Here is a 17,140-nt window from a genome sequence, read left to right on the forward strand (position 1 = left end):
CATATTTCAATTATTAAAAAAAAAATTCCAGGGTAGTATTATAAACCAAAAAAACCCCAAAGGCATCTGTATTTTCATTTGGGAAAAATTGATGATAAACTGTTATATATATATCTTTATTGAAATATCTAAAACTTTTTTTACTACCATCATTCAATATTATAAAAAAATCATACTTAATCTCCTTTTGGTAGAAATTTATTAGGAAGGAAAAATACGGTTATAGGAACATCTATTAATACCACAGGTATATTAATCTTCTGTGAGTTAAGAAGTCCTCAGAGTTGTAAGGAACGTGAGAAGCTGCTCCACTTCTATAATGGTATAGGGAGTGGGTGAGGAGTGCACAGCAAAAACCAAAGCCATTAGCTGTGTCCCAGGCATCTTAGCAAACATACAACACGCACAACAAACTGTGAAGTGATTAGTGAAAGCAGCTTATTTCATTTAATATGACAAGGTGGATATTTAGGAACAGATTTGCCCTCTTATAAAATAAAACTTTATTATATTCCATATATGAATGATACTAAGTAAAATTAATATATCTGTTAAGAACCATCTTTGGGAATATCTATAATATTTTTTAAAATAACTAATCAAATAAAAATATAAAAATTCTTTCATAGACTTTGGTCAAAGAAAATAGTTTTTCCCATATTCATTATTCATTACTTACTTGCTTCTATAGTGATCAATATTGAAACTTTCTATTTTACATTTCACTTTGGTGTACACATCCTGGACATCTATTGAAGCACTGAGATCTTCTAGTTCACTGACCATACAAAGTTCTGCAAGAGGAAGCAAATACTAAATTAGTATAGGGCTCACAATCAACATAAAAACTTTCAATTTTACATTTAATGTTGCCATATATATCCTTGACATGTACAGAGGGACTGACAGTTTCTGTTCATTAACCACATAAAATTTTATAATAACTAGCAAAATTAATATTAATATATGCATCAAAATTAAGACAGGATACTTATTTCAAAATAAGGGAAATACCAGTTAATGTATGAAGTATTACATCTAGTATCAGTCAACAATCTCTGCAATATTTTCAGTGATATGACCACTGAAGAAAGTACAAATACGGTTAAAATAATATGTTTTATATTGGTGACTTTTACCACAATTAAAAAAAAAAAATTACCTCATGGCTTTTGGAGTGAATTTTAATACAAACAAGACAGAATTGAGGTAAGATAGGCACCACATTAGTACTGCTAATAGAAATCACTTGAATTAGATCTAATGATGTTTGATTTAAATGACAATGATTAAATAAAACAAGGTCTCCAATTTCTTCTAAAAACGGTGTTTAATATTTTATCTGTAGAGTAGAAAAGTAACCCTATACCTATGCTTTTATTGTCAGGATCTGGAGCAAAGAGCTTTACAGTAATCTTGGGGAGCACCCACTGCATCCACAGACTAACACGACCACTGGATCCACCGATGTTACTTGTCGTCTGTTCCAAGGTAACAGAATCTGAGAATGGTGAATCATCAACAGCTTGTACAGAATCTCCCTGGGATAAGAAATAACAACAACAATAGTTTTTAACTTGACTAAATATAAGAAAAAATTTACCGTTTAAGTAAATATAAATAAATATATATATAAATAAACTATAGTGTTTATATTTATATTGATATAAACATAAATATTTATATAATATTAAATGTTAAAGTGTATAAATAATAAATATTTATATAAATATAAATAAATAAAAATGTACCATCTGTAATTATTCCTTATAATTTATATATGATAATGCAAATCATATAAGTGCTTGTATATAATGCCAATAATACAAACATAGACTAATCATATCATTTTCATAGTTTCAGTGTACATGCATGCCATTCCAGATTCCTCTAAACAAGTTAGGATCATACTAATGAATATTTTCTTATAGAATAGCTATAGCCAAGGGCCAAATCTGGCTCTATTTTTGGAAATAAAGTTTAACTACTTCACAGTCACATCACTCATTTATCTATTGCCTATGACTACTGTTTAGCAGAGACATGTAGTTGCTTTAGAGATGCTATGATCCACAAAGCCTACAATATTTACTATCTTGCCATTAAAATGTCTGTCTACCCCTACTATGGCGCATTTATGTATGAATCTATGACAATCATAGAAAAATATAGCATAATTAGCATGATTTAAAAAACAGCAAAGCATGCATCATGCCTCACATAGTTTAATAGTAAGAGGAGTTTTAAAAGTTAGCAGATTCAATGCCAGATTTTTTAAATGACTGATGTGGTTAGAAGGCTCTTAATTAGAGGTAGACAACATAAGCTTATTCAATTCAACAAATACATAATGAATTCCAGTTATGTATAAGGTCCTAAATTTGGTACTAACAAACTTTCCGAAAAAGCTCTTTTGGGTGGTTTTTTTTTTTTTTAATCTTTTCAACAGATGAAAATAAAACCTGGTTTGAAGATAAAAAGGTTCAGTCTCAAAGGTAGGAAGAGACAGTGCCTGAGACAGTGATTACTCATGGATTACCTAATTAAGGATTTAGGTTTTTTAAATCCCAACCTTGCTGTCCATTGAAAACATTCAAAACAACTTGATAAGCTAAACCCATTCTCTGTGAACTGATCAAATACACCACAGCATGCTTGCTTAAAGATGTATATATATTTAAATACTCATTATATGCACTTAAGCTTAGTTTGGCAGGCAACATGTTGCACTAGGATAAGGACTTCGGACACTAGTCATGTAATTTGACCTCTTCAGAATTTGTTATCCACCACTTCAAAATGGTTATTAGAATGATATTTATCTCTCAGTTATGATTAAATAAGAACATGAAGGAAAAGTGATTACACATAATGCATAATTCACAAATAGCATGTATGATTATCACCATCAAGTGGACCACTTTAGAAACTGATACAATCCTATAGAATTTGGTATGCTATACCTTCTTGCCCTTCTCATTCTGTCACATTTATAACTTCAGCACATTTCTTTTGCCATAAACATTCAATCTATAATACTTAGTTGATGCTTTGAGTGTCTCAAAAAAATACTCACTTCCAAAGCTAACGATTCCTGACCAATAGAGAACTATCAGCACAAAACATCCCTTAACGTTTAATAGAAGACAATACAAAAACACTTCTTTTCATGGATAGTTTTTTGGAGCAGAAGCCACTAATCTCTTAGCCAAGGCATTAGACAGCCCCTAAGAGAAGAGACAAGTAAAACTTCTTACAAAACCAATGACCCTATGTTTGTTACCACAGACATGACCTCTATGCAGGTATAGTGACGTCCTATATCAAGTTTTTCCCTTGACCTCAGTTCTACAACTTTCAATCAGAAGAAAATTCAATTTCCTTGAATCTCTGAAAGGAGATCAAATAGAGAAGATTTTCACAAAACAACAGGCAAATGTTTACCAGGCACCAAGCACAGCAAAGCAACAGTGTCTTGTGATTTAGTGTGACAGAAAATTATAGTCTTAACATCTGAAGACATAATCATTATTTGTACAATTACACCAAGAAGAGCAAACTGCTCATTGCTGCTGATGTTTTCATCTAAACATTTTCCCCAAAATAAGTGATCCTAAATCTACTAAAATTGAAATTTCTAGAATTTGAGAAGCTATACACAAACGCAGATTTTTCATTAGCTGTCTAAAGTAACACAACATCTAATGAAAAGCACAAACTAATCCCAGAGAAAGATACATTTTACAAAGTCAAATTCAGTAAAAGACTACATAATGTAGTCACTATGCCTTTCTCTATGAATTGGTTCTTTAAGCAGAACTCATAGATTAAATTCTCCCTCCAACACTCAGAAGAACATTATAACCTCAAGAATGGAAATTATAGGGGAAAAAAAAATCTCAAATCAACAAGACCTTAATTTTTAACACTACTAAGTATATTGAGCAGGAACGCTAAGAAAACTGTGGCTTCAAATTCAATAAGCAAGCGCTCCTAAGAGAGAGTTTTGCTCTCCTTCTTCATGTAGTTTCAGTTTTCATTTTGGATTTACAACATTTTGTGTGGTATTGTTAATATGTCTGTGCATTCATTTTCTGCTCAATTTCTAAATGTACAGCAAAAACTGAGCCAGAATTGGAGATGCTGACTATTTTCTCACAGGTCTTTATGCCAAGGTTTAAAATATACAGTTCAATACTTTCACCATTTTGTTGCAAATTGACCAAAATACTGAGTTTATTTTGCTAGCTGAATTTATCTTTGTTCATCTGGAAGAGCAAACGCTTCAGCTCTTCATCCTTGGCCTGTTTCAGAGCTCAGGGATGATCAGACTTTTGGCTACACTGCGGCTCTCTTATCAAAATAACTCCAGCATTCGTGTTCAGTCACAAAACTTCCCAAAGGGCTAAACACTTCCACTGTTGGTTGTACTTAAGTCAAGGGTACAGAGTGGCCTGCTGTGGTTTCCACTACTTAGGCTCTCATCATTCCAACGTGAAGGGTAGGAAACATTAACCGTCTTAAGCTCAGTACTTAAGCCTGTCACTCACATTTGTTCCTCCACTACCATTCAGATCAGGATTCAGGAGGCTAGGACTATATCCACTGAAAAGTATATTGCTCATTATCAACGTTTCACCATAAAAAGAACGGCTCAGTGTTTAACGTATAAGTCATCACAGGATCATACAATCAAATACTTCTCTTCTACTTAATACAAACAATTGTTAGGAGTGAGCTTTTTTAAGCCCGATTCATTTATAGTGAATTCTTTATAGTCAAAATAATTCAAAAATAATAGTAGTTTTGACCCTACTTAGATGCATTTGAACTGTGTTGTTGGAGAAGACTCTTGAGAGTCCCTTGGACTGCAAGAAGATCCAACCAGTCCATTCTGAAGGACATCAACCCTGGGATTTCTTTGGAAGGAATGATGCTAAAGCTGAAACTCCAGTACTTTGGCCACCTCATGCGAAGAGTTGACTCACTGGAAAAGACTCTGATGCTGGGAGGGATTGGGGGCAGGAGGAGAAGGGGACGACAGAGGATGAGATGGCTGGATGGCATCACGGACTCGATGGACTTGAGTCTGAGTGAACTCCGGGAGATGGTGATGGACAGGGAGGCCTGGCGTGCTGCGATTCATGGGGTCACAAACAGTCGGACACGACTGAGCGACTGAACTGAACTGAACTGAACGGAGACAGAAATACCTTAGTGTTTTTTAAACTTTATACATTTTTGGAATGCAAATAATTAATTAGAAATGTAAATATACAGATATATATTATAAATAAGCACAACAAATATAAGGTGACCTCAGATTAATAGGTTATATTTATATAAGAAAACTATTTTAATTTTAAAAAATAAGCCAACAATTGAAAACTTAGAGACATCTTCTAGGACTTCCCCAGTAACTCAGTGGTAAAGAATCCACCTGCAATGCAGAAGATATGGGTTCGATCCCTGGGTCAGGAAGATCCCCTGGAGGAGGAAATGGCAACCCATTCCAGTATTCTTGCCTGGAAAATCTCATGGATGGAGGAGCCTTGCAGGCTACAGTCTATGGAGTCACAAAGAGTCAGACAGGACAGCAAGAGCTAGCGACATCTTCTGGCATGATTATTTTGAAACGACAAAAGCATTAACAACAAACTATTGTGCTGATTTACATGCAAAGGCTGAACAATAACCTGCTATATGTATTGCCTTATTCAATTAATTAGATGACATTAAAAATGCTAGAATTCCTACATTTTAAATAACATTTTCATCCTAATGTGAAGATAAAATCATTTAAAGACAAACATTTAATGAAATAAGTTTATTATGAGGAAGAAATTTAAAACTATGAGACATTCTTAAAATAGTACTTGAGTAAAAATGTTCAAACTAAATTTCCTTTCTAAAAGTTTGTCAAAAATAGTAGTTGGAGGTAGATTACTGCTTATGTTACCTGCACTTAAATAACTGAAAAACTAACAATAGTTTTGCTGTATTAGTTGATACCAAACAACTTCTCTCTTTTTGTTTTTTGGAGATACACTGACAATATAATAATAAAATTTTCAGGTATACAACATAATGATTCTATGTTTATATATACACTGTGAAATGACTACAGTAAATCCTGTTATAATCCATTTTCACAGTCATAAATTATTTTTCTTGTGATGAGAACTTGTATGATCTATAACTTTCAAATATTCAATACAGTATTATTAAATACAGTTACCACAGTGTACATTACATCACTATAGCTTATTTATTTTATAACTGGAAATTTGTACCTTTAGATCACCATCCATCATTTTGTGCCCCCAGCCCAAATTTTCACTTTGGATTTAACTGACAATAAATGCATTTTAAATAATTACTGGAGTCTATGAATCACTTCATGATGGATTTTTTTCTGGAAATATATATATATATATATATATATATATATATATAAAATTGAAGTACAGTTGATTTATAATACTATATTAATTTCAGATATACAATATAGTGATTCAATATTTTATAGATTATACACCATTTAAAGTTATTATAAAATATTGACTTATTGGCTATATACCATGGTATACAATATAGATCATGCTGGATTTTTTTCAAGAACTAGGCTGCTGAAGTAATTTTAATTCCAGAATCAATTAAAAAATGCAATTCAAATTTTTATATGACCCTAAGATTTCAACATTAGTGGTTTATCTGTCAATTTTTACCTTCGTTGAACTCTAAAATCAATATTCTAGCATTTATTCAGCATTCCATATTTTTCTAAAGCTTCAAAATTGTTTCTTTAAAAATGCTTAATGGTTTGCCTAATATCACAACTTAATTGGAGAGATTTAATTTCATCAACACAATGTTTGTTGTCGTTTAGTTTCTAAGTTGTGTTCTACTCTTTTGCAACTTGATGGACTAGCCTGTCAGGTGCCTCTGTCCATGGGATTTCCAGGCAAGAATACTGCGTGGGTTGCCTTTTCCTTCTCTAGAAGATCTTCCCAACTATACCTAATCATAATAGCTGTCCTTCCTATTACACTTTCATGGAAAAAAATGAAAAGCCAGATTCAAAATTAACATTTTATATAATTAGGACACCTTCCAATATAGTTTATGTATTTACTCTATAAGGGAAATATGTGAATATGTATTTGTGTACTGCATGTATATTTGCTTTGTGTGTATGTGCGTGTGTGTGCGCGCTCAGTAGCGCCCAACTCTTGGCGGCTCAGTGGGCTGTAGGCTACCAGGCTTTTCTACCCATGGGATTTTCCAGGCAGGAATACTGGAGTGGGTTGCCATTTCCTTCCACAGAAGATCTTTCTAATCAGGGATCAAATCTGCATGCCCCGTGTCTCCTGGAGATGTTAGCAGGCGGATTCTTTACCACAGTGCTGCCTGGCTGTCATTAAAAGCAAATTATCAAACTACTAGCACTTTTAAAGGTACTTTTTATTATTGGGGTGTTGGAGAAGTCTCTTGAGAGTCCCTTGGACTACAAGAAGATCCAACCAGTCAATCCTAAAGGAAATCAGTCATGAATATGCATTGGAAGGACTGATGCTGAAGCTGAAACTCCAATACTTTGGCCACCTGATGTGAAGAACTGACTCATTGGAAAAGACCCTGATGCTGGGAAAAACTAAAGGCAGGAGGAGAAGGGGACAACAGAGGATGAGATGGTTGGATGACATCACTGACTCGATGGACATGAGTTTAAGCAAGCTCTGGGAGTTGGTGATGTACAGGGAAGCCTGGTGTGTTGCAGTCCATGGGGCCTCAAAGAGTCCGACATGACCGAGTGACTGAACAGAACTGATTTTGCAACATAAATGGCATAATATTTCAGATTATATAGTTTTTGAACATCTTCCTGAACACAAATTTTTGACAACCTAAACCAGGTGAAATACACTGAAGTACGTTCTTCCAGTACACAAGTGAAGTTTTACTTTGGGTCCATGGTAACAATTACTGTTCCAGGGACATCTTGTTATATAGCAAATATTTGCTCCCCCTTCTGTGTAATAAGGAATTTTCTCTGGGAAGCAGTAATGAAGTTATGGGCTAAATTTCCCAGTCCACCTATGTATTATGACTATGTACATATTCATCCTCCAATTTAAATATTCAATATTATAAAGTTCTTTAAGGATAAACAACTTGAGCCTTAAATGCTTACTTTTTAAAAAATGCTGAACACTATTAAGTATCCGCATCTATATTAGCATGATCATTTTATGGAATAATGAAAAAAAGGGTATTGAAGTATGACAGCCCTTTTATGACCTTGGACAACTTTCTTTTCTAAAACCAGTTTGAACAGTGGGCATTATTTTGTATATATAAAACTTCATATACATGCCCATTATAGCATGTATATTTATGTTATGTGAACTCCCTCTAGCAACTCTCTTTCTCTATTCTGAACTGCAGTTGTATTTCTGGAGCCAGCCTTTTGCTTTCCTCCCTTTCTCCCACCCTTCCGTCTCTTTTCCTTCCCTTGTTCCCTCCCACTACCCTTCCTTTCATTCTTCCATTCTCCTTTCCATCTTGCCATTTGCATGTTTCTCTGACAAAAGGCAACTCAAGGAAGAAAGACTTTAGCAGCTGGTTTAGTATTTTTAGAACTTGAATTGTGAGAAACCATGTTTTTCTGAGAGTCCATTACATTTAGATGAGAAAGTATAAAGAAATGAGTTAAAGTGCTAATCCGGGAAATGAACTTTGGCAATTCTGAATATGAGCTTAAAAAACCAGACTGCTTCATTATTACTTACACCAGTGTGCCACATAAGAACCCTGTTGATAAAAAAAAATTATCAATACTAACTGATAAAGTACTAATTTCATCTGCTAGTAAAGGTCAATGCATGCTTTGGGGCTTCCCTGGTGGCTCAGTGGTAGAGTCCAACTGACAATACAGGAGACATGAGTGTGATCCCTGGGTCGAGAAGATATAATGGAAAAGGAAATGCAACCCACTCCAGTATATTCTTCCCTGGAAAATTCCATGGATAGAGGAGGATGGCAAGCTATAGTCTGTGAGTCATAAAAAGAGATGGACAGGACTTAGCAACTAAATAACAGCAAATTGAGCTAAGTACCCAATTTAAGAAATTAGAAAAAACAGAATAAACCCCCTCCCCCCAAAAAGCAGTATCTGTCTTAGCCTAAGTAGTAGGAAAAAAGTTACCTTTGAGACTTTTTAAACACAACTCAGGGTTACACATAGGTTTGAGGGCTCGACTTCATACTACAGAAAAGCTTCAAAAAACATCCAGCTAAGAAGTTAATAATTAAAGGGTCTCGGGTTAGTGATGGCCTTTGGAGTCCCTCAGAGAAGGAAATACATGAAATCCCTATTGGGGAACAGGCCCTCAAACACTATGAAAGAGTTTCATAAAGTCCCACTAGTGGAAGAACTCTGAATAGAAGAGCTCGTAACACATAAAGAAACAGTCTAACAGCAAGAGTTACAAATATAACAGTACGATTAAACTATCAAGATTCAGATAACAGATTTGATAAATAATATAAAAGAATTTTACTGGATGTGGAACAACAGACTGGTTCCAAATCAGGAAACGAGTACATCAAGGCTGTATATTGTCATCCTGCTTATTTAACTTATATGCAGAGTACATCATGTGAAATGCTGGACTGGATGAAGCACAAGCTGGAATCAAGATTGCTGGGAGAAATATCAATAACCTCAGATATGCAGATGACACCACACTTATGGCAGAAAGCGAAGAAAAACTAAAGAGCCTCTTGACAAAAGTTAAAGAGGAGAGTGAAAAACCTGGCTTAAAACTCAACATTCAGAAAACTAAGATCATCGCATCTGGTCCCATCATTTCATAGCAAATAGAGAGGGAAACAGTGGAAACAGTGAGAGACTATTTTTCTGGGCTCCCAAATCACTGCAGACAGTGAATGCAGCCATGAAATTAAAAGATGCTTGCTCCTTGGAAGAAAAGCTATGACCAACCTAGACAGCATGTTAAAAAGCAGAGGCATTATTTTGTCAACAAAGGTCTGTCTAGTCAAAGCTACCATTTTTCTAGTAGTCTTGTATGGATGTGAGAGTTGGACTATAAAGAAAGCTGAGCGCCGAAGAATGGATGCTTTTGAACTGCAGTGTTGGAGAAGACTCTCGAGAGACCCTTGGACAGCACGGAGATCCAACCCGTCAATTCTAAATGAAATCAGTCCTGAATATTCACTGGAAGGACGGATGCTGAAGGTGAAACTTCAATACTTTGGCCCCCTTATGAGAAGAACTGATTCATTTGAAAAGGCCCTGATGCTGAGAAAGACTGAAGGCAGGAGGAGAAGGGGGCGACAGAAGATGAGATGGCTGGATGGCATCTGTGATTCGATGGACATGAGTTTGAGTAAGCTCCAGAAGTTGGTGATAGACAGGGAAGCCTGGCGTGCTGCAGTCCATGGCGTCGCAAAGAGTTGGACACGACTGAGCTACTGAACTGAACTGATAAAAGAATTATGTTTAAAACAAAAGACAGAAAAAACTGAAGAAATGAATTCATTATATTGTTTTCTGAATTTATATAAAAATATATTTACAGTGACAATGAATATACACATCTCTATGCCCTGTATCATCATAAATCAGATTTCATTTAGTCAAAATGAGTTGATTTTGTAAATCATTTAACATCCACATATTAAAGAACCTTTTAAGTAGCTTTTAAGTAGTTTCAAAGCTACTCTATATCACGGGTACAAAGTTGGTACTGGTTGCTTAAATTAGGGTCATGCTGTGATAACAAAGACAACAGGTAATAGAGTGATAGTGCAAAGTTTATACTCCACATCAAGTATGGATGGTATTGAAACAATATAATCATCATTTAACATTGTTTCTTCTCAGTTAATGTAAGCCTCTCAGGGAGAAGTAAATTACCTCTAGCTCATAATGTCTGACCTAACATTTATTTCAGATGAAAAAAATAGCATAAAATGCACAACACAGAAATAGAAAAAGAAAACAGTGTCAAATTTTCATTACATCTCTTGCTATTTGAAGAAAATGTGTTTAGAGCTGAAGCCTGCTAGAAGTTTTCCTTCACACAAAATTACTATCAACAGAGAAAATTATGTTCAACTTAAAAAATATTACCTAATATTGAAAAGGTTAGGTGAAATATTTATTCAATATATTACTGAAAATCCTAGCCAGAGTAATTAGGCATGAAAAAGAAGTAAAAGGCAACAAAACTGGATAGGAAATAGCAGAATTATTTCTGTTGATTAACATGACCTTGTATGTATAAAATTCTAAAAACTCCACAAAAAAAACTGTTAAAACTAATAAACTCATCAAGATACAAACTCAAACATACAAGTCAGCTGTGTTTTTATAGAATAACAATGAGTATCAGAAAAGGAATAAAACAATTCTATTTATAATAGCATCAAGAAGAGTAAACTACTCAGGAATAAACCAGGAAGTGAAAGACTACAAAGTATTGCTAAAAGAAATAAAAAATATTTTAAAAATGCACATATAAATGTTCCATGTTTATGAATCAAAAGACTTAATGTTAAAATGAACAGTTGTTGTTTGATAGGTACCACATTTCAGTTGGGAAAATTTTTTTTAAAGTTTTGGGTACGGTTGATGGTGATGGTGGCACAGCAACCTGAATGTACTCAATCTCACACAATAGTACACTTAAAAATGGTTTAAAAGATAATTTTGCATTGTATATTTTACCAGAGAAAAAGTGTGATGTAAAACTCTTAACTGGGACGTAAAATCATAATCTCATAGTATCAAAAAATACCAGTGTATTTGTTTAGCATTTGTAGAACATATGTTCATTAGTTTTATTTTATACAGACTGGGTTACTACAGTGGCATAAAAAATATTTGACCATTAAATATTACTTTATCAATGAGCAAAATAAAATTAATTTTCTATGAACACAACAGTATTATTGTTGGAGTTGGAAACCTGGAACAAGATGTGCACCTATACTCCCTTTAAGGCTTTCCTGATAGCTCAGCTGGTAAAGAATCTGCCTGCAATGCAGGAGACCCTGGTTTGATTCCTAGGACAGGAAAATCCACTGTAGAAGAGATAGGCTACTCACGCCAGTGTTCTTGGGTTTCCCTTGTGGCTCAGCTGGTAAAGAATCCACCTGCAATGTGGGAGACCTGGGTCCATGGGGTCACAAAGAGTCAGACACGACTGAGCAACTTTCACTTTCACTCCCTTTAAGGATGATAATATTAGTGTCCTTTGTCTATCCAGTCCTTACCTTTTTCCTAATAATCTTCTAAGCTAAAGCTTCTTGTATATGCAAATAATGCCTAACTAAGCCTGGAGAATCCCAGGGACAGAGGAGCCTAGTGGGCTGCCATCTATGGGGTCACACAGAGTCGGACATGACTGAAGCGACTTAGCAGCAGCAGCAGCAAGACCCAGTTTAGATAACGGGTGAGTTGTACCCAAGTGCCTTTTCAAGCAGGATTACCTTGTTGACTACCTTGTTGATTATCATACAGTGACTGTGGAATTTCTACACAAAACAAATTTTCTGTAGATAAGTAAAACAAGAGGGAACACTTCCCATATCATTTTATGAAGAAAGCACAGTCATGACACCAAAATACAACAAAGTTTTCATGTAAAAGAAAAGTTAAAGGTCCGTATCACTGATGACTATACAAACCCAAACCCTAAATAAAATATTAACAAACACGATCCATCAAGATATTAAAAAAAAACTATACCGCACCCAACTTGGGTTTGCTCTAGACGCAAGATCAGCTTAATATTTGAAAATCAGGGGCCTCCCTGGTGGTTCAGTGGTAAAGAAGCTGTCTGTGAATGCAGGATTCACGGGTTTGATCCCTGATCTAGGAAGATCCCACATGTTGCAGAGCAACTAAGCCTGTGCAACAACTATTGAGCCTGTGCTCTAGAGCCTGGGAACCACTGAAGCCTGTGTGCCCTACAGCCCGTGCTCCACAAAAAGAGAAGGCACTGCAACGAGAAGCCTGAGAACCACATTTTGAGAGTAGCCCCCATTCACCACAACTAGAGAAAAGCTTGCAGAGCAGTGAAGATCCAGCACAGCCAAAAATAAATAAAAATTTTTTAGAAAGAAAGACAATCAACCAAAGTTACTAGTTCCTTAAAGGAAGAGGAAGAAACTAGTATATAACCATATCAATTGAACAAAAGTTCCAAATACCAAAGAATATTTCTATAATAAAATGGGGATGATTTCTAAAAAGAAAACCAAAATCTTACTGAAATTAAGGAAAATACAAATAGAGGAACGTACCATATTTATAGATACTCAATTAATATTTGTACTAACACATTGAGATGAATATAATCTCCACTTTTAGAGATAATGAAACTAAAGAGCAGAGGTTAAATAACGTGATCACAGGGCTTCCCAGGTGGCTCAGTGGTAAAGAATCTGCCTGCAGTTCAGGAGATGCAGGTTTGATCCCTGGGTCAGGAAGATACCCTGGAGGAAAGCATGGCAACCTACTCCTATATTCTTGTCTGGAGAATCCCATGGACAGAGGAGCCTGGTGGGCTACAGTCCATGCGTTACAAAGAGTTGGACACAACTGAAGTGACTAAACACAATGTGATCATAAACTTTAGAGATAAAAACTCAAGTTGTCTGATTCCAAAGTGTTTTCTATAGATTCCATTAACTTAGAATCACACTTGGATGAGTCGGCCTAGTCCCTGGTTTGTGTGTCACTAGCCGAAATTCACTGCATTTCAGTTTTCTAGTAAATGAGATTTCCAACAATCCCTTTCAATAGAATAGCTGTAAACTGATGGAATTAAGAGAAATATCTTTCCTCACTTGTCAAGCTCTGCAAAATTATTATCCCAAATTAGAGGGAGGCAATCCTTAAAGCTGACAAAGTAGAGTCTATGACAAAAAGTGGGGAAGCAGCAGACACAATTAGCTGGTTTTCCTCAGGAGAAATAAAAAAACACCTTAGAGAAAATAAATTACCAATATTCTATTTTTATGTTTGCAAAGTTACTATGGAAACTAAGTAAATGACTTTTAATTTTCACTTCTTTTCTCTTTGGTACTACATTTTTTGGCAAAATTTGAAATATGCTTGCATTCCATTCAGGGATAATATTAAGTGCTGTCTTAATTCTATACCATCCATATTGATAGTAAGCAAATCATTAAAATGACAGAAATGTGCTCTTTTGATTAAGAAAATCAGTACTAAATACAGTATATTGAATGATTCTACATTCACTTTCCTCTACTGCTTAACTTATGTAATAAATAACAGTTATCAACATATTTCAATAGGTACAGAAAAATTAAAATAGCATTTCTAGTATTAGTTTTGAAATGGATTGTCAGGCACAGGTCATATAAAATGCATACAGTATCTTCAGACAAAATAACTTCATTAAGAATTAACCAACCATTATATATCTGTGTTCATACAGCATTATTCATAATAGCTAAAAGGTGGAAATAACCCAGATGTCCATCAACAGATCAATGGATAAATAAAATATGCTATATAAACAAATGGAATATCAGCCATAGAAGGGAATGAAATTCTTACACGTTACTATGTGAATAAATCTCTAAAAGATTACACAACGTAAAATAAGCTAAACAAATACTGACAATTTGTCTTATATGAGGTTCCCAGAATAGATGAATTCACAGAGACAGAAAGTATTAATAATGGTTATCAAGGATGGCGATGGGAAAATGGGGAGTCGCTGTTTCATGGGAGAAGACTTTTTGTTTGAAATGATGAAATAGTTTTGAAAATGGATAGTTGTTATGGCTGGGGCACTGAATATCATTTAATAACGCCAGTTAATTATAAATATAAAAATGGTGAAAATGGTAAATAACGTTACTTATATTTTACCACAATAAAAATATTCAGCAAAAAAAAGTTAACCATTGATTTTGAGAATCTAACATAACACATACAAGACAGAATGAGGAAAACAAAGATTCCAAAGACCGGTTCTCAGTACTCAAAGATGTTAAAGAAATTTAAAGTCAAGTAACATGGCAGATCAAGTTGAAATGAATGTTTTCCATTTCTACCACGAAAGCACTGAAATTCTAGATAAAACACAAGAATTTTGTCTTTTCTTTCATCTAGTCTTTTTCAATCATTAATACACTGTTTATCTGGGAGGCTAACCTATGTGAACAATATGTACAAATATTCTTGTCCTCTGCTTTCTAGTTGTTCTGTGGAACAGCAGCAGGAGACAGGAAGGAAGAAAAAAATATGAAGTCAGAGTATTAGTCCCTGTTTTCCATGCCTTTAAGCCTATTTATAGCAATAACATCCTAGTGTTACTAGCTCCAGGTACTATACTATCTCTGGTGGTTTCCCTTTCTAGTCAACACCTTTGTCCTTATGAGAATGTCACTTTCCTCTGACTAATAAAATAGTGAAACTTGAAACAAATAAAAGGAAATCTCAAGATGTCAGAAATGAAGAGGAAACACAAATCTAGGTAACGAACGGGAACTGAGTCTGTGGTGGTAAATGGAGGTATCAAACTCATGTAAGGATCTAGAGGTTTGAGCAATGTCATTTTAATTCTCACTCAGGGCAAACTGGAGTCTAGGTTGGAAGCATTTACATAAAGCCTGGACCCAAAAAACCAGCTGCTTTTTCAGTAAAACAGACGATTCACATGAGGCTTCAATGAACTATAGAAGTGTCATGAATATTTTCCATATGGGGCACCAAAATGGGGACGGAACAAGAAAGAAAAACACCAACCTCTCTCTTCTCTCACCTTCCAAATCCTTGCTTGCATCACTGATTGAAACTAGGTGGATTAGACATAGTTAAAGGGATACTTGGTAAAGTGGAATTTAAAAAGGAATTGAGAAAATGCCTTGGAATGAAAACAAAGCACTAACGACAGTAGAGAAAAAAAGAAAACAAATAAAAATCAACTAACAAATAGTGGTTCACAGACAAAGAGAGAGAACATGAGAATTTCTAGAAAATAATGGGAACGTAGAAGAATCTTCCTGCTGTTGTCTGAGAATTTTTTAGAACTGAAAAAAAATATTCCACAAAACCTCAAGTGCTGAGCAGGAAAAAGGAGAACACACCTACACTTGGTGGCAACAATTTACTTTTAAAATAAAAATTTATCAATGAATCAAGTTCTAGAATTCATATGATAACACACATTAGGGACCCTGGAGTTATAAGGCAGAAGTTTTCATTTCAGCTTTGCCACTTACCTATATGATCTCAACCAAGTCACTTAACCTCTGTAGTTACAAATTCTTCATTGTAAAAGGGAAACAATTTTACCCAACTCATAATATAGGTTTCAGAATTAATAGAAACAATGCTTGCAAAGTGCTCAGAGTTGAATGATTACAACAGAGATAGCATGGCATGCAAAGACAGCGTTTACTGTCTGGCTCTCTACTGCAAAAGATTTTGACCTCTGCTTGAAGATGGTACTTGCTTCTGGGCTACCCCATGGTAACAGAGCTGTGGGCAGTTGCCTTCTCTCTTATGTGCCCTACCTGGCAAGAACACCTCCATCAGAGCCATATTAGGGCAAAGGGCAGAGACACCACCAGGAAGGCAAGACAAGCCTTGATCAGGCATGAGGTAGGGCCAGCCATGCCAGCTCATACCAGCTCTACTCACAGAAATCTTCTAAATATTTAACATGCCACTTCTGAGTGAGTGAGTGAAGTCACTCAGTCACGTCCGACTCTGCAACCCCATGGATTGTAGCCTCCCAGGCTCTTCCATCCATGGGATTTTCCAGGCAAAATACTGGAGTGGGTTGCCCTTTCCTACTCCAGAGCATCTTTCCGACCCACGGATCGAACCCAGGTTTCCCGCATTGTAGGCAGATGCTTTACCAACTGAGCCACCAGGGAAATCATGTCACCTCTAGGAACACACAAAACTTTAAATTTTCTTCTTAGCACTGACTACATGAAGAAGACTTTGTTGAACTAATTAAATGGTATACCACAGTAGCACTATGCTGTTATAAAATGATTTTGTTACAATGGGGAAGGGATAGAATATAACTATAGAATAATTTCAATGTGACAATTAAAT

General features: G+C 35.2%; 1 protein-coding gene across 2 annotated transcripts in view; it reads right to left on the reverse strand.

Moving 5' to 3' along the window:
* Positions 1-17,140, reverse strand: part of VPS13B (vacuolar protein sorting 13 homolog B) — a 779,806-nt gene that overhangs the window by 359,064 nt on the left and 403,602 nt on the right. For both annotated transcript variants that reach the window (XM_068984062.1, XM_068984063.1), the window contains exons 25-26: positions 1,370-1,541; positions 680-794 (exon numbers count right to left, since the gene is read on the reverse strand). In XM_068984062.1, the coding sequence (XP_068840163.1) occupies positions 680-794; positions 1,370-1,541 (287 nt within the window). The remainder of the gene's footprint in view (positions 1-679; positions 795-1,369; positions 1,542-17,140) is intronic.

The sequence above is a fragment of the Capricornis sumatraensis genome, chromosome 11 (assembly GCF_032405125.1).
Source record: "Capricornis sumatraensis isolate serow.1 chromosome 11, serow.2, whole genome shotgun sequence".
NCBI classification, from domain to species: Eukaryota; Metazoa; Chordata; class Mammalia; order Artiodactyla; family Bovidae; genus Capricornis; species Capricornis sumatraensis.